At 41.2% G+C, this 18941-nt stretch overlaps 1 protein-coding gene across 1 annotated transcript in view; it reads left to right on the top strand.

The window, feature by feature from the left end:
• cdh24a (cadherin 24, type 2a) overlaps nt 1–18941 on the top strand; it is a 62048-nt gene that overhangs the window by 12760 nt on the left and 30347 nt on the right. Inside the window, exon 2 of the mRNA XM_088348935.1 lies at nt 1417–1831. Coding sequence (XP_088205061.1) covers nt 1514–1831 — 318 coding nt within the window. The 5' untranslated portion in view covers nt 1417–1513. The remainder of the gene's footprint in view (nt 1–1416; nt 1832–18941) is intronic.

Genomic DNA, 18941 nt, shown 5'->3' with positions numbered 1-18941 from the left:
CCCTTAACATTCCGAAAGCTTGCAAAGACGCAAATACGTGTCGAGAACACGTGCGGATGCGGTGTCCGTACGATGTCACTCAAATGCATCGTTCCATCATTCGGAAGGTTAAAGTCTTGGGATTCAAGAAATACCCACCAATCCTTAGTTTCTATTTTCTTTTTCGCTCGCAACTTTACTGTGCATATGACAATAAACACTTGGAATTGAGTTTAATTTAAAAATAGACACTCCATTCCATCCATTATCTGCACCGCTTATCACAGAAACATCGAGTTCAGTCTGAAACAAGATACAGGGATAATATAAAACCCGGAGTAGCTCACCGAAGTGGTTGTGTTCATAATAATGTGCAGCCAATGTCTTCTTATATCCGTGAGAGTAGTAAATCCAGGAGAGTAAAATATTCACAAATACAGTACAGAATAGTAAAATACTGTTTCCTCCCCCGCCATAGTTTGACCTAACATGCTATTCACATTCATCTTTTTCGGCCAATTGCAGGCTTTGTTTTGCCGTTCAAGCGAATGCCAGCCTGTAAATGATTAAAAGGATTCGCCCCTTGACCTCCGAATAACTTTAGCCAATAGTGATCGGTTCAACTGATGATTGACACATCTTTTTTGGCCAATTGCAGGCTTTGTTTTGCCGTTCAAGCCAATGCCAGCCTGTAAATGATAAAAAGGATCCGCCCCTTGACCTCCGAATAACTTTAGCCAATAGTGATCGATTCAAATGATGATTGACACATTGGTTAGCCAATGAAACACCGGTAAATAAATCCCAGCATACACCGCGTACTACTTGGCGTTCGGGGGAAAATCGAGTCGGCGGCTGCAAGTTAGTTGGAAGACTTTGCGACTTAATGTTGATCCATAAATAAGGCGCACTGTATTATAAGGCGCATGGTCAGCTTTTGAAAAAAATAAAGGCTTTTAGGTGCGCCTTATAGTGCAGAAAATACGGTACTTTTTCGCACTGTTGTTTGTTAATTTGACTCTAATTAACTGTTTGCATCATTGTCACTCTCACAATCATGTAGCGATTCTTTGATAACCACACCTTAAGGACCGGTCTGCTTTTGTAAGCAAAGAGATTTAATAAAATGAGAGGGCTCCTAGGAGGGCCTTTTACAACAGGTTAGAATCTCCTATCTCAAAATCACTTTTATTGTCATTGTATTTCTACCACGGGATTACTTTTGCACTCCAGTTGGAAAAAAATTACAACATGAAGACTCCTAAATCGAGAAATATAAAGTGTTTACCTCTACCTCTGAGGTTTGGGCTCCATCCCTGTCCTCGCAAGTTTAAAATAAATTGATATAATCTCTCCTTATTTAGAGAGTCTACCAAAATTTTGCAAAAAAAAACAAACAAATTCTTATGCAACTTCTATAAATGTTGTGACTAACAGGATTTGGGCCACATGATCCATTCTACCCGGGGGAATATGGCCGTCAAGGTGCTGCTGCTGACTTTCTCCACGCCATTTGTCCACTGAGGCCTCAGCGATGAGAGGACACGCCATCCTCCTTCTTTTCTTCTGCTGCTTTTGCCTTGGCAAATCGCAAGACCTGCAGGGACTTCCTCCGTCTTTGGACTTAGCTGGACTAAATGCCACCCAGTGGAGGACTCGTGGGGGAGTCGAGGTTCTCCTTGAGGAGAGCTCGGCCTCGTTTTGGTTGAGTTCTGACTTTGGTCGGGGCAGTTCAGAGTCAGTCTACAGGAGTCAGGAAGGAACCCGGCGGCGCCGCAAAAGGAGCTGGCTGTGGAACCAGTTCTTTGTCATTGAGGAGTACCGAGGCCCAGAACCTGTGCTCATCGGACGGGTAAGTGGAACCAAAGTGACCGTACCTGACACCCTCAGCCAACTGCTCCCCTTATTAATGAATGCCATTCCCCCTTATTGAGAAATGATAAACCTTACAAACACAGCAAGGCACCTATTTATTCACAGCAAGACAGGTTATGTAGAACAGGGGTCTCAAACTGAATTGACTTGGGGGCCACCGGAGCTAGAGTCTGGAGGAGGTTGGGCTGAATCGGATTAAAATATTCTACTGTTCCCAATTTTATTTTACTTATTACTTCCACTAAATACAATTTAATAATTAAAAACCAATGAGAATAAATACGAAAATGAATCAGTCAGTCATAAACTAACCAATAATCCACTAGGGCTCCACATAAAGAGAAAGTGTGTATTATTTAGCGCCTCCAAGTGCTAAAAATATGTAATTATTTTAAAAAAAGAATAGAATATTGAAATAATTAGCAAAATCTCACTTAATTGGCTGCCATGTTTCTTCCTTTTTCCCTTCTCTCATCTTGTTTTTATTTTCCTTTGTTATTTGTTAACCCCCCATTATTATTTTTATTTCCATTATTTTCTTTATACTTTCATTTCTTCCTTTCTTGCGTTTTTTTCTTTTATTTCTTTCTCTTTTTACTGTCGTTTTTCTTTTTTTCTATTTATGTCATTCTTTTCCCTTTTTCTTTCTTGCCTTAGTCCTTTCATTCCTCTAATAATTCCTTTGTTCTCTCTCCCAGCTTTCTTCTTCTCTGTTTTTTCTTCACAAAAGGCTGGGCAAAAAAAAATGAGGAGAAAATGACGCTTTATAGTCACCTTCAGTCTCCATCGTACTTATTCTTTCTTGTGATTTTTTTTAGCATTCATTTTCGGTTGCAGCGCAATCTAAGAGTCACTTAATACATACAGTCCCTTTAACTTTCATATTAAGGCAGGGGCCTCAAACTATCACCCTGAGGGACGCCATTGACCCCCGGTCTATGGGTTTGAAACCCCTGATGTAATATAAAAACAAAGATAATTTATGTAAACAAATATGTTTGTCTTACCCAAAAAAAAAAACCACAAACAATTATTTTAGCATATTTCTTAGTTCTTTCCCCACTTTCACTAAATTTAGTGTTGCTTATTGTCTGTAGCAGTGGAGGATTTTGCAGACTTAAATTGTTCTACAGATAATTTTACTCGCCCAGAAACTGTCACAATTTTGTCAAAATTGCAATGAAGATACCGAGTATCAGTTCCCAATGTCTTGCCATTTCATATTTTCTTCTCATGGCTGAAAGCTGTCTCAATGTGAAATTAGAGTAAGAAGGAGAGAGCGATCGAAATTAACATTTGCTAGGGTATCGTTACAATATCAGCAATCTACAATGATGTTGTCGTCTGCTATCAGTGACCGAGATGGGATTGTTCTGACAAAAGACATTTTTTTTCTTCCAGTACAAAAAAATTGTTGTACCGCGTACTCAATTTAGAATAGTCAAAAAACACATCAAATGTGGTACAAGGTAAATGTTTACAGGGATAAAGTTACGAGCTTTAAATTTCACGCTAGGTTTTAAATTAGGGGTGGGCAAACATTTTGACTTGCATTGGGTTTTAAAACTTTGCAGAGGGACCTGGCTAGAAGGAAAAATATAAATTAAGTTATTTGATTATGAGTATATGCTTAAACAGTGTCTTGACACATGTTGTGAAATTTGCTTTTGAAACTGTCATGATAACCGATTTGAATCACCTGGCCCGCTCATTTGGCTTCAGCCGCTGCGCGCTCTGATTGGCTCCTTGTCCCTTTTTAAACCCATTCCTGTCACTCTCCGGTTGTCAGTCCGTCTGCGAACCTCTGTTGATACAAGGCAAGCCTTTTTTGACCCTGACTCCCGCTTGTCCCGTTTATGCTCCCGTTTGTCTCTTGCTACGACCTCTTTTCATGCCGACCACGTCTGCTCCCCCGTTCCGGCTTACGGCCCATTTTTTATCCCGACTACGTCTACTCTCCCATCCTGGTTTACGACACGTTTACGACCCCGGCCACGTTTTTGCCCTCCCTGTCCCGGCTACAGGCCGTTTTTTTCTTTTCCTGACACCGCCATCGCTCACCACGGAAGATCTGCTTTCGTATTCGGATCATAATCTGAGTGCGAGAGCGACTTGCTTCCCGCGTCCAGCGAGCACCAGATCGTGGGCGCAGCCCTTCCTCTTTCTTTCAATAAATCTTATGGTAAACGTTACGCGATCGGGTCTACCCTTTGTTCTGGACGTGACAAAAACAATAAGAAATAAACAAAATGATATAATATCTCCCTTTTAAGTACTCAGTTTTATGTATTTTTTGAAAAACTCAAAATATTTTTTCATTGATTCTTCTTGCCCGTTATTTGATGTATGTTGTGAAACACTTGGTGTTTTTTTTTAATGAAGACAATTCATACAATATAAATACAATAAGAAAATACAGAAAATCTTACTATAATATTTACATTATTTTAATAAAGGCCATGTGGGCAATACACACTAGTGTGCAACTAAGCTCATTTATGAAGAATATCTTTTGTATGGGGGAGTTCACAAGGGGACAATAGTGACACCAAAGTCGTTAACAGCCTTGTGCTTCCTAAAATTGCGACAGTGACTTCTTTCATCAATAAGTAAGCACAAATTATTTACGCGCTTGTTAAAATCCACCGACGGGCTTCGAGCAAGCATGTCATCAAATAAATAGCACTCATTTAAAACGTATTTGAAGTTACGTGCATGACAGTTGGTAATTACTGTCATGATGGTTTGGTCATCTCTCTAATCTTGCCTGTGCAAGGTTCATCTTTCATTTGCTTTGTCCGCTCATTTTTAATGAAGGGTTTCAATGTCAACTTGAAACAGAATGAAAATGAAACTAAAAAGAAAAGCCACGATGGTATTATCCATATCATGCCTCAGTGTAGCTCCGGTCCCCAATCTTGCTGTCATGAACCAGAACCAGATCAGGACCCAAACGCGTGACGTTACTCACACAAGCCTTTTATTTAACGGGAAATGGGGAGTCATGCATGTTAGGCAGCAGTCTGGCGTCAAATCTGGGAAGCCAGAGGCCGACGAGATCGATACCAATTGTCTGAGTAGATATCAGACAGGACGTGACAGACAGGATTAATAATGAAACAGGATATCGAAATAAAACAGTACAAACTAGACGGGAATGAAAACTGGAGAGAATAATAAACAGGACAAAAATAGACGGAAACAAAACTGGAAACCGATATTAAACAGGACAAAAATAAAGTTAAGTCAAGTCAAGTCATTTTAATTTGTATAGCCCTTAATCACAAATAGTCTCAAAGGGCTTCACAAGTTATTACATATAAGAAGTTTAGGTTATTTGTATGCTATAGAGTAGAAGTGAGTTTTAAGCTTAGACTTAAACATGTCAACTGAGGCAGCAGATCGGATCTCAGGGGGAAGAGCATTCCACAACACCGGTGCCCGGATGGAGAACGCTCTCGAACCAGCGGAACACTTCTTGGCTCTTGGGATCACCAGGAGACCGGCGCTCTCGGAGCGAAGGCTTCGGGCCGGGACATAGAGGGAAATCAGATCTGAAAGATATGAGGGGGAGAGTCCATGTATGATTTTGTATGGCAATAGGAGAACCTTAAAATCGCATCTTAGGCTAACAGGGAGCCAATGCAGGTTAGCCAAAATTGGGGTGATGTGATCGTACTTTTTTTGTCCTAGTTAAAAGCCTCGCTGCAGCATTTTGTACCAGACTCTTAAATCTGGTCATCGGAAGAACGGAAAGTAGTGCATTACAGTAACCGAGACGGGAGGTAACAAACTCGTAAATTATGATTTCCGCATCCGACTGAGAAAGTACAGGATGCATTTTAGCAATGTTACGGAGATGGAAGAGAGCGGTTCTAGTAATTTTCTTCACATGTGTTTGAAAGGACAGATCGGGGTCGAAAATGACACCTAAATTTTTAAGTGAGTCGCTCTGTGTGATGTGGCAATTGTCGATGTTCACAGCGGTTTTAGAGAATAAGTCACGGGACTTAGATGGACCAATAACTAACATTTCAGTCTTTTCAGAGTTAAGACGCAGGAAATTGAGTGACATCCACTCTTTTATCTCAGTGAGGCAGGCCTCCAAATTTCCACAGTTTAGTGTGGCAGATTCCTCCATCGGGAGATAGAGTTGAGTGTCATCTGCGTAGCAATGGAAACTGATATTATACTTGCGAATAATATCACCTAGTGGAAGCATATAAATGCTGAAGAGAAGGGGGCCAAGCACTGAACCCTGCGGAACACCACAGGTAACACTAAAGGGCTCAGATGTCAATTCGCCATATTTAACGCAGTGTGTCCTATCTGAGAGGTAGAATCTGAACCATAAGAGGACGTTTCCTGAGAGACCAATCCATTTTTCCAACCGTTCTAGCAAGATATTACGGTCCACTGTGTCAAATGCAGCACTAAGGTCCAGCAGCAGCAAAAGTGATGATCAAGCTTGGTAGCGCGCCATTTTCTTTCCGATTTCCTGCATTCTCGTTTAAGGGATCTAGTTTCAACATTAAACCAAGGCGTGCGTCTTTTAGGTCGTGATTTAAGCCGGATGGGCGCTACTGAATCCAGGGCACTAGCCAGGCTAGCATTAAATTCATAAAGAGGAACAATACCGGACAGGAAATGCCAACAGGAAGCAGGACCGAGTCAGAACCCACGTCCTGCGGGGCAGAGGTTCATTGACGGACTGACAAAAGGAGAGTGACACGACTGGGTTTAAATAGCAGAAAAGCCAATCTGTAAACGAGCCGCAGCTGACGCCACACGGGCGGGGCCCATTGGGCGCCATGGCAACCGTGACACTTGCAGCTGTTAACGGATGGTTGACTCACAACAGCGTTAATATGTACGCCATTTTGTGGGTATTTCAACATAAAGGAAAACAATTATTAGTTCCTTTTCAATGTTATATTCTCACTACTTTTGCTGGGCGGGCCAGATTCAAAAACCTTGGTTCATAGTTTGCCCATGCCTGTTTGAGATTGTATGTGAGTTTGCTGTTTTGATCTTAGGTTCAACTTTGACTAATTTGCAGTGCTGGAGGTCGGGGGTGATTTCAAAACAGTGAAAGAGTAAAACTGACGATCACAGAGTTCTGACATAGGTCAGATTGTGCTTTGAAATCTCTCTTCCTGGATGTATACTGGTTTTTACGATCCAAAGCAACATGAAATCCGTTTTAAGGGTCCCAAGAGGCCAAGGCCAAAACCTTGCTGGAAGTCTGCAGTCAACATTTTAGGGTTATTTTCCTCGTTTCAAGGTGTCCTTCAAAGACCAACTTGCAAAAATTGACAACTTTCCATAAAACAAGAAACTCGTAAGCACAAGGCCGCCCCGTCCATTTATTGTGTACGTGTGCGTCGTGTGTGCTTGTGGTAACAAATGTCACTCTGAATATTTTCACAAAAGTAAGTTCAGCATAGAAATCAATTTATTATGAATGCCACATAAACAATACAGCAAACCGCGAGGAGTTGCTCTTCTGAGTTTGATGGATTAAGCCTTCACTGCATTTTGCAAAACCAGAAACTCAAAAAGACACAGGATGTCACCAACTTTTTGTTTCAATAGCACTTTGGGCTTTTAAAAAGTATTTTTAATAAAATAAAACTTGTCTAGGATACGTCATCTTGAGTCAACAGCCATAGGCAAAATGTCTGTCAAGCTGAGATGGTTTGATTTTCCTGCTTTAATTCATTTTAATTTAAAGGTGGCATGCGTAATTTGAGGTGTCTTTTAAAACCTCGAATGTTTTAACAATGCCCAACTGAGTTCAAAGTGCCTTAACAATTTTTTCCCAATGTATCTATTTGCTTTTCTCTTACTTTGAGCACTGTTGCTCCAGGACTGGCAACACATTAGGACGAGAAAGGGGGTAGAGAAACTAGTTAGTGATTGCATGCTCGTTCCTGTTTATTTTATAGGTCTAGTGTAAAGTAAGAAACGACCTGTTTCAAACACTTTTCAAACGCCAACCCAAACCGTCAAAGAGGTGAACTAAGACGAGTATATTAGCACTAGAGGAATGGGCTGACTGAAGCTGCAATCACAACTTTAAGCCAGGAGATGCCGGAAGAGAGAAGCAAAATTTAAATTGAGGATACCACCATTGATAAAAGAAATTAATTACCGTATTTTCCGCACTATAAGGCACACCTAGAAGCCTTTATTTTTTTTTCAAAAGCTGGCCATGCGCCTTATAATACAGTGCGCCTTATTTATGGAACAATATTATGTCGCAAAGTCTTGCAACTAATGCAGCAGCCGCCGACTAGATTTTCCCCCGAACGCCAAGTAGTCCGCGGTGGTGTATGCTGGGATTTATTTACCTGCGTTTCATTGGCTAACCAATGTGTCAATCATCATTTGGATCGATCACTATTGGCTAAATTATTCAGAGGTAAAGGGGGCGGATCCTTTTTATTATTTACAGGCTGGCATAGGCTAAAGCGGCAAAACAAACCCTGCAATTGGCCGAAAAACATGTGTCAATCATCAGTTGAATCGATCACTATTGGCTAAAGTTATTCGGAGGTAAAGGGGGTGGATCCTTTTAATCATTTACAGGCTGGCATAGGCTAAAGCGGCAAAACAAAGCCTGCAATTGGCCGAAAAAGATGAATGTGAAGAGCACGTTGGGTTGACGGCATAGAGAAAACATTTTTTACTATTCTGTATTTGTAAATATTTTATTCTCCTGGATCTACTACACTCACGGATATATGAGGACCATGGTTGCACATTATTATTGAACACAACGACTTCGATGAGCTACTCCGGCTATATATTTTCCCTGTATCTTGTTTCAGACTGAACTCGATGTTTCTGTGATAAGCGGTGCAGATAATGGATGGAATGGAGTGTCTATTTTTAAATTAAACTCAATTCCAAGTGTTTATTGTCATATGCACAGTAAAGTTGCGAGCGAAAAAGAAAATAGAAACTAAGGAATGGTGGGCATTTCTTAAACCCCAAGACTTTAACCTTCCGAATTATATTTGGAACGATGCATTTGAGTGACATCCTACGGACACCGCATCCGCACGTGTTCTCGACACGTATTTGCTTCTTTGCAAGCTTTCGGAATGTTAAGGGGGTAATAAGTTGGACTGAACTATCTGACTGTTTTGTCGACGTTCCCATTGTAGTGCCTTATAATCCAGTGTGTCTTATGTATGTCAAATATAGGACCATAACTATTTTTTCGGGGTGCGCCCTATAACCCGGTGCGCCTTATAGTCCGGAAAATACGGTAATTTAACTTTTTCTAAACTCATTTAAACATTTTAGCTCTATTTATATATATTTGCATTTGTTATAGGGAGCTGACAAAATTGTTCACCATCTTGCTGAAACAGGTACCCCAAATAAACAAAAACCTCCAAAATGGTGTGAGGGGAAAAAAAATGAATGAAAATGGTCTTGCTGAGTCACTTTGAATATCCCTAGTTAATATTCTTCCTTATGGTTTTTATAACTTGATTTCAGTTGCAATATACAAGACAGCAATATCAAGGCACCAAATATTCCACTGTGTCCCTTTAACTTACGAGTTAAGGTCACACTAATTTTATAGTTAGAAATACTCTGAATACATTTTTTTTTCATTTTGAATACAAATTAAAGTTAGGTACTATAATTTTTCCAGTCATGTTTTGCTTTTAGAAAACAATAACCTTTCCCTTTAAAATAATTTACGGCAATTTAAGGCATACTTTAAAAAATAATGTAGGTTTAAAGTGGTCATTTTATTGCTATAAATTATCACTGACTAAGGCTAATTTGCAAAAATAAAAAGTAAAAAAAAAGTTGTACACACCTTGAAACAGAAATATTTGCCCATTTTTCCTTACAAAACTGCTGATGTTACCTAAGGGTTGACTGTGATTGATTGTGCACATCAATTTTCAGGACCTTTCCACAATTGCCCCGTAGGATTAAGATGTGGACCGTGGCTTGGCCATTATAAACCTTTAATTGTTAGTTTTAAACCATTCCACAGATGTTGCTGTTTAGGGTTATTGCCTGTTGAAAGGTGAACCTGCGCCCCATTTACAGGTCTCTTGCAAACTCTAACAGATTTTCTGCCAGAATTGCCCTGTATTTCCATCTTCTCATCAACTCTAATGATATACCCAGTCCCTGCTGAGAAAAACAAACCCAGAGCTTGATGCTGTCACCACCATGTTTGACAGTGGGGATGGTGTTTTTAGGGTCAAACCTCATGCTTTACATTCAGCCCTAAGATTCAAATTTTGGTCTTGTCTGACCAGAACACTTGGTTTTACATGTAATTTGTGTCTATATGTGGCTTTTTGCAAACGCCAAACGGTGTGGTATTCCTTCAGAAAAAGTTTTCTTCTTGCCACTCCACCACAATGGACAGATTTATACTAACTAATAGTTGTATGCCTGCAGGTCCTCCAATGAGATCATGGGTCGTTTGGTTGTATCCTTGATTTTTTTCTCCTTGTTTGGGCCGAAGGTTTAGAGGGACAGCTAGGTCTTGGTAGGTTTGCAGTGGTTTTATCCTCTCTCTGTTTTAATTCTCGCACAGTGCTCTGAGAAATGCGTAAATGTTGCAACATCTTCTTGTGTCCCAGTACTGCTTTGAACTTTTCCACAAATGTATCCCTAACCTGCATGGTAATGAAGGAGGAGAGCCCCAGGTGGTAGAAAATTTCTCCGCCAGGATCTCTGGGACGATGGGGTTGAAAGTAGAGCTGAAGTCTAGGAAAAGCATTCGGACATAGGTCCCGCATTTCTCCAAATGGCTCAGCCCAGCATGAAGATCAGTGTTTATTGTCTAGTCAGTGGAGCAGTTTGCCCTGCAGGCAAACGAATAGGGGTCCATTGTAGGGGGCAGAAGTGGGATTCGAACTCATGCCTCGAGGGGAGACTGCAACGTGAACGCAGCACCTTAGACCGCTCGGCCATCTTGACTGTTTACTTACATTTTGATTGACAGAAGACATCTACAAATTCCATACAGCTCCCTCCATTGTACTTTAGGATAAAACATTAAGTAAAGTCAGAGTTGTTATTTTACAAGTGCTGAGTTTTGACGATAGTTGGAGTCATCTGGCTCTACAGATGCCCACCTGAAGCACGACGGCCCCCCACCCCCACTTGTGGCATTTCACACCTTCGCTTTCATGCGGGCCCCTGCGAGGAGTCAATGCACTGAGGCGTAACGCTAACAGGGTAGCGCTGGCAGCCACTTCGGAGGCGGCACCATATACTTTACAATGACAGCCTAGATTGCTTTCTTAGCCGTGCGCCCGACTCCTCATAAATGTTTAATATCCCGCTCTGCTTGTTATTGATACAGTCGGCGAGCGGCGCTAAAGCAATCAGGGGAATGCTACTTCCATATTTGTGCAATAAAGCTTGGAAGACATGTTAAAATACAATATCCTTTAGGTTGAAATAGCCAAACCATTCTGCTAATTTTGGCCATTATTTGACATTTTGAAAGTTTAGCACTAGGAGAACAGGTTCAATTGTATACAAAGAAAATAATTAGCAGAAAATTCTACTCATTTTCAGCTTTGTTTGACTCTTTCTTTTCTAATGAAACAAGAAAAAAAATAGAGTTCTTGAATTAAGCTATACCGTCCACCAATTACAAGTAGGAATAAATAGGTGCTATATTCTTTAGATTTTTAATTTAATAACTTTTTTTTTTAGAATATCAGATCATTTTGATCATTTATGATTATTTTGTAATTATTTCTTATACGTTCAAGATGCTTCACTTGGAAAATAATAGGTAGATTGAAAATAAGTTAAACAAGAAAATCATATCCAACTTCTTGAAAATTATTTATTATTTTATTATTAGAATAAATAAAAACAATAGTAGGGAAGATGAGAAAAAAATACTTAAAACGAGCAAAATTATATCAATGGAGAAATGTCTTCTTTTTTGCTAAGACAGAGACAATTAGAAGCACAAATATAGATTTAACACTGCAGTATTAAATGCAACGGTCTTCAATGTGGTGCCGTGGGTAGCCCCCTTAGACCAGCTGAGTTGCTCGTGGACTAGATCTGTGATTTTCCAGAAAATTTGATTTCTAAGTGGCAAAAAAGGTGGCTATGGATTTTGCCGGATTCTTTGTGCTTTCCCTGCTTTGTTTGCTCGACGATGAAAACGCATCCCTTCTCCTGTTCACACTGACTGAAGCGCAGCAGGAATAAGACAACAATTACACTCAGCCCAGGGAGGGCTGATGGGATGACACCCACACACACGCACAGAAAAAAATGTGGTAGCTAGGAAGAAGAAGAACCAAGGGAGGCATGAAGAAAATATATGTCGCTTATCAAGCAAACTGTTGGGTGTTGAGGACTTTCTGAAAAATCCTTGTTATCAGCCAGTACACATGTGTTTTGGGCTTGAATTCAAAATTGGTTGACTGCAGGTGCCCTGTATTTATTAATGTTAGACTCTTCCTTAGAAACTGATATGTTATTCTGTTTTTAATATTTCTCCAAAAGAGTATTCACAGGATGCCAGTTTCTCATGTTGACTTCAAGGTAAGATCAGGCTTAAAGAATTCAGCCCGACCCAACCCGAGTCTAGGTATATAAACCCGAACCCGCCGGAACCCCACGGATTAAAATGATTTAATAAACGAGCTCAAAATAAACCCGCTTTAATTTACCGCCAAAGTAAACACGAAGCTTTACTCCGGCCGAACCGAACTTTGTGTTTTGGCTGAAACACCAGCTTGAGGTTTACTTTAGGGCGAGTCCCTCAAATCAAGAGGGCATTGCAAGTGCAGCGCTTAAATAAAAAGTTTGGTGCTGAAGTGCGCATCTCGGTGACTTGCAGCGAACGAAAGTGAAATTGAAACAAAATGCCCCCTAAAAGAAAATCAAATTCTGCAGATTAAATGCTGCAAATAGTAAAAGATTTGGGCAAAAAGCAGGAATAAATTTTCTAAAGCGTATTGACAAGAAGCAGAAATGACGTCTGTTTCTTTTCGGCCACATTTTAACACTGAGGAGGACCTCTTGAAGCATATCTTCCAAAAGTAAGTTAAACTCAAGTTTATATATCTTTTTGGAGCATGTTATTTTATGAAATGTTTATTCTTTTAGTACAAAACAATACAGGTTACTTATACAAACCTTAAACATACAAAAAATTGCACCAAAGCAACTTACGAACAAATTCAACTTCGAACAATCGTCCGGAACCTATCTCGTTCATAACTAGGGAAGCGTCTGTATTCTTTTTTGTGACACTAAACAAATTTTGTTTTTTTGCTTTTGTGCCATCATGACCAATTGAAGAACAAAAATAAGGGGTTGAAAATGCTTTTGATAGCAAAGTCATATTTAGTTTAGAGAATACAATTCAGAAGTGTACTGCTGGCAATATCGACTCATTTTGTGTAGCTTATTGGGATTTCGGTGACTTTTTACCCCCTAAAATCCAGTGATGATGTTGGTGTCTGGTGAGGCACATTCAGATTTATAAATAAATTAATGTGCATTTCATCCATCGTTTATTGGCAAGGCAAGAAAGCAATTTGTAAGCTGTAGCATAGATTTTTTTTTTTTTTTTAATTGTCCTAAATGTCATGTGCAGCATGGTCGCCGTGGCGACCGGCTGGCCCCGCCCCCTTGGCACCGGCTGTGGCAGAATTTCTAATTTGCGTGTGTGCTTCTTAAAGGCGGGTTTAGGGGATTGCATTACTTTGCATTATTCTGTTCTGTTTGACTTGAGGAAACCTGTACTTGCCCGTTCTGAGTGAAAGCCTGTTTTGTGAGTATTCCTAGTCCGAGTTCCTGTTTGCCTGTAAGCCTGTTTTTTGTTTTTGTCCCTGAGTGTTGGACGACTTTTATTTCCTTAATAAAATTAACTGACCGTTAACGCGAATGAGTTCACCCTTCCTGCCTCCTGCCTCCGGTCCAGTCCCGTGACATTAACTCATAAATGTGTCATGATTACTGATGTGACTCACCTGTGCCCGCTCATTTGGCGCCAATCGCTCCCTTATTGGCTCCCTATCAGTATTTGAACCCAGTCCTGTCTGTCCCCTGTGGTCAGTCCATCTGCGAACCTCAGTGTATACTAGGCAAGCCTTTGTCGACCCTGACTTTCACCTGTCCCGTTCTTGCTCCTGTCTGTCTCCGGCAACGACCTGTTTTGATCCTGACGACGTCTGCTCTCCCGTCCCGGCTTACGACCTATTTTTGTCCCGACTACGTCTACTCTCCCGTTCTGGCTTACGACTCGTTTCCGACCCCGACCACGCCTTGCTCTCCCAATCCCGGCTACCGACTCGTTTTCCCGTCCCTGACACAGCCATCGCTCGCTACGGAAGATCCACTACCGTGTTCGGATCACAATCTGAGTACGAGAGCGACTTGCTTCCCGCCTCCAGCGAACACCGGCTCACGGGCCCAGCCCCTCCTCTTTCCTTTAATAAAATTTGTGAGAAATGTAACGCAATTGGGTCCTGTTTTCGTTCTGGTCCTGACAAAATGAAGTCTATGTGCTGTTCCTTTTGAATTAAAGCATCAATAGAAATCTTAAAAAAGGCAAAATGAATAAAAAAGATAATTACTGAATAGCTTGACTTAATTTTAACTTGCCAATCTCGTTCGAAAGTAGGGCAGCATCTGCATAGATTTACCTATAGATGATTTTATTCAAAGAGAGCTGTATGTAACATATTACTGTGCTGAACGTCTGCAGATGCAGAATGAGTCACGCAATTCTCTAGCCTAATGGCAGAGGGCAATAATGAGACCAAGGATTTTAATTTGGCATCACTTTAGCTCCAACCAATGGAATTCGTAATAGTAATGTCAAGATAATCGCAAGTCAAGCCATCTAGTATTGTTCATCTCGTTGCATGGAAGATTACTTATCTATTGATGCTTTTATTAAAGAGGAACACCAAATAAATTTCATTTATAAGGAAAGGTAAAACAATAAAATGTCCTTTTTCTATGCTACATTTTACATTTTATTTTCACCCTCTTCCAATCAAATGCCGAATAAATTGTAGGTTAACCGTGCCGCAACAGACACAAACCTTAACACATGTTACTGAAATGCAAATACGGAATTCATGTTGGTCGGCCTTGGCAGAAGTCAATATGCTTTTCTGATTTAAATGCAGTCACAGATGATGAGCTCATGATTTGAGGATAAATATGAGCCGGCTTGTGAGTAAGACTGGTGAGATTACGATGAGCGCATGTGGCCTGAGGGCGGAAGGACGGCCAAGGTTCCTGGTCAGAAGGCTCGGCAGCTGACTAATCTCTTCGTTTTCTGCATGCATGGACACACAGGCACACACTTACACATTTATACTTACACACAATTGCCATATTGCCTTGCAGGCTCGAAGCGTAACATTTATTGTAGTGTTGATGTCCTACTAAGTAAAAATGTATTTTTGGGGTTTTTGGTTGATTAATATTTCTGTAATAATAAAATAAATGTATTTTATATATATATATATATATATATATATATATATATATAAAATCTCTTTTGCATTCCTCCAATGGTAATAAACTTTTCAGGAGTCCAAATACGCAAAATAATCCACTTTATTGGTTTAAAATAAATGTAAAATTTAAATACCTGTAAGTAAAAAAAGTCATCTAAGTTACATTTTCAAGCTCTACTGGAAAATAACCTTTTTGATTTTAAGGCTCATTATTTTCATTTTTGTCCAGAACGGAATCAGGACCCAATTGCGTAACGTTTTATTGAAAGAAAGGGGAAGGGCTGCGCCCACCATCCGGTGTTTGTTGGACGCGGAAAAAAGAGTTGCTCTTGCACTCGGATTGTGATCCGAGTACGGAAGTGGATCTTCCGTATCGAGCGATGGCGGTGTAAGGGACGGAAAACAGGTCGGTATCCGGGACAGGGAGAGCAAAAATGTGGTCGGGGTCGGAAATGAGTCGTAAGCCAGGACGGGAGAGTAGACGTGGTCGGGATCAAAACAGGTCGTAGCCGGAGACAAACAGGAGACAGGCAGGAGCAAAAACGGGACAGGCGGGAGTCAGGGTCAAAAAAGGCTTGCCTTGTATAAACAGAGGTTCGCAGACGGACTGACAACAGGGGATGACAGGACTGGGTTTGAATAGGGACAGGGAGCCAATCAGGGCTTGCAGCGGTTGGCGCCAATTGAGCAGGCATAAGTGAATCACATCGGTAATCATGCCAATAAATTAGACGAGCAAGTTATGAAATAGAGCTACCTTGGAAAAAAAGTCCCCCTATAGGGACACTGTGTATTTTTTAGCGAATTGTAATTCTACAAAAAACTTTCTTCATTAGAATAATAAGCAAAAATACATGAATCATCACAGAAGCATGCATTTTATAAATAGTCATAGTTCGATACTTTTCTATATAGTTTACAAATTACAAGGCTCACCTAGAGCGACCTGACATAATTGCTTTGCATCTTGCTGCTACAGGTGCCCCCAAACCTTGAGAAAAGGTGGATCCCAAAAAAAATCGTGTTCAATTATTACATAGTGTACCTTTTAGGGCCCGGTCACACAGCCATTTGCATCTCTATCGAGGCTGAATCACGGCCAGATATTTCTGCCTGTGAAGCGGACGCTGTTGGACGCTTTGAGATCGCCATACAGACGAGATACAGCAGTGCTTTGCACGCAGTCGGAAATTCACACGCGGTTGGCAGCGCGAAAAAGTTTTGTGCTGCTCAAAACTTTAGGGCCCGGTCACCCAGCCTTTCACGGGCGTATCGAGGCTGAATCACGGCCAGAAATTTCTGCCCGTGAAGCAGACGCTGTTGGACGCTTTGAGATCGCCATATAGACGAGATACAGCAGTGCTTTACACGCGGTCGGAAATTCACACGCGGTTGGCCGCGCGAAAAAGTTTTGTGCTGCTCAAAACTTTAGACCACGTGTTAACCGCGGGCGGCGCACGAGGTAATGACGCGGAAATGACGCGGAACGACGTGCTATGGCCGCGGCCAGGGCGTGGTTACACATGGGTAGGACGCGAAATTTCAACGGGTAATCGTGGGTGGAGCACGGTCATAGCATGTTCTGCGCCTGTATCGCGGTGTTATTACGTGAAATTAGCGTGTCACGCGTGTGACGGTCAAATGCCTTTCTCCGCGTATATTCAGCGCGATTTGCCGAGCACACGTCAGTTGTGCTCGAGACGTCAAGGGGTGAACATGGATCCCCGTCACCGTAGTGACCTCGTCTTAATCCATTTTTATTTCTTTTCATTTCATAACAAGATAATAAAATAAAAATGAAAAACTATTACAATAATAACATATTGGCTTCTTCTTCGGTGCCATAGCTTGAAATCTTGATCTTCACGGGACTGTGTCTTGAGCAGTTATTATTTCTACAGCCCGGTGTTATGCCGAGAAATGCATCCCTGCTGAGATTTGCATCCCCTCGCTACTACAACCACTTTTACCTCGTTTTATCTCTTTTTTAGGGAATGTAATGGCGAACATATAACCAAATCCACTTCGTCTTGCATTTGTTGGGAATGTAATACAACATAAACCATTCCGTCTTTGTTTTTGTTGTGAACGTAATCGAACGGTAATGCACACCATATATAAATCACTTTTGAGAACTGTTATGCACTCTACCGTAAAGCTTATTATGCAGAAATAAGCTTTATGGTAGAGTGCATAACAGTTTCAATACGAGCGATTTGAATAGAAAAAGGCAAAATAAACATGTTACCTGCTCAAAAGTGATTTGTATACGGCGTGCATTACCGTTCGATTACATTCACAACAAATACAAAGACGGAATGGTTTAAGTTGTATTACATTCCCAACAAATGCAAGACGAAGTGGTTTTGGTTATATGTTCGCCATTAAATTCCCTAAAAGTGATATAAAAGTGAAATAAAACGAGGTAAAAGTGGTTGTTGTAGCGAAGGGATGAAAATCTCGGCAAGGATGCATTTCTCGGCATAACGCCGGCTCGGCAGCTTTTATACCCGTGGTCCACACGAGAAAATGACGCGGAAATGACGCGATGAGGAAGCGGAACAGTCGCCGGCGTCTGTTTTGAGGGCATACCACCGATGAACAGCGGGTTGGCCAATTTTGCGCATTTTCCATCGCGGGAAACCACGGGCAAAAAAAAATTAATACCCGCGATACAGACGCAAACGGCTGTGTGACCGGGCCCTTAAATAAACAGAAACCCCAGTTTTCTTCCTAAAGAATACTGCTTCCTTTTTTTGTACAGTTTGCATTGGAAACGATCAGCAACCTGCCGGTTTTCACCACTATTTCTCACCGAACCCTCAGACAGTTCACTTTGCCTTACGTCCAGTCTTGTTCCGTACAGGGAACACAGATGATAAATGTCATCCACAGGATGCAGGAAAAAGCTAGCAGATGGATGTTTGCAACTTTGTTGTCGGTTACACGCGGGATCCCTGGGTGGGGTCCACATTGCAGAGACCTCCTCCGGCTTGTGTTTGTGTGGAGTTAACGAGCAGCGTGCATCAGTACACTTCCATTAGTTTCGCCCGTATGCACTTGCACACTCAGACACCTGGTACCATCGGGTTCTCATTGAGCGACTGAGCATGTCACACTTAACATAAATCAGGTTGGATGTGCGCTACGAGCTCCGCATGACATATCGCTGTCCTATTCGTAACGATCATACCGTGTCATGTAAGCCATTTTTATGACTGCTTTTACATTTATACATTTACATACAGTCGCCCTTTAACAGCAATAAAAATGACACAAATGTCAGATGCATGATGAATATTGATGAAAAGATTTCAAGAAGCGCATTTATTTTCTGTCAAGAACCCGCTTGGCATAGTGCCGAAGCACAGTGCAGAAACACAGATTAATATGGATTTGGACAAGGTTCGGTAAAAGGAAAGTCAGGTAACAAAGCAACATAATCTATGACACATGAGGTAACAATTGTGATCCAAGAGGCAAACAACGGGTCAGCGTTCAAGTAAACCCAAGCAGCCAAGTTAATCAGGCAGCGCTCGTGAGCCAGAAGGGCAGGCATGTCAAAGTTGCCCTTTCCCCCCA

The sequence above is a fragment of the Urocampus carinirostris genome, chromosome 12 (genome assembly GCF_059441175.1).
Source record: "Urocampus carinirostris isolate Australia breed hairy pipefish chromosome 12, RoL_Ucar_1.0, whole genome shotgun sequence".
NCBI classification, from domain to species: domain Eukaryota; kingdom Metazoa; phylum Chordata; class Actinopteri; order Syngnathiformes; family Syngnathidae; genus Urocampus; species Urocampus carinirostris.
This window is presented reverse-complemented; position numbering and strand designations above follow the sequence as displayed.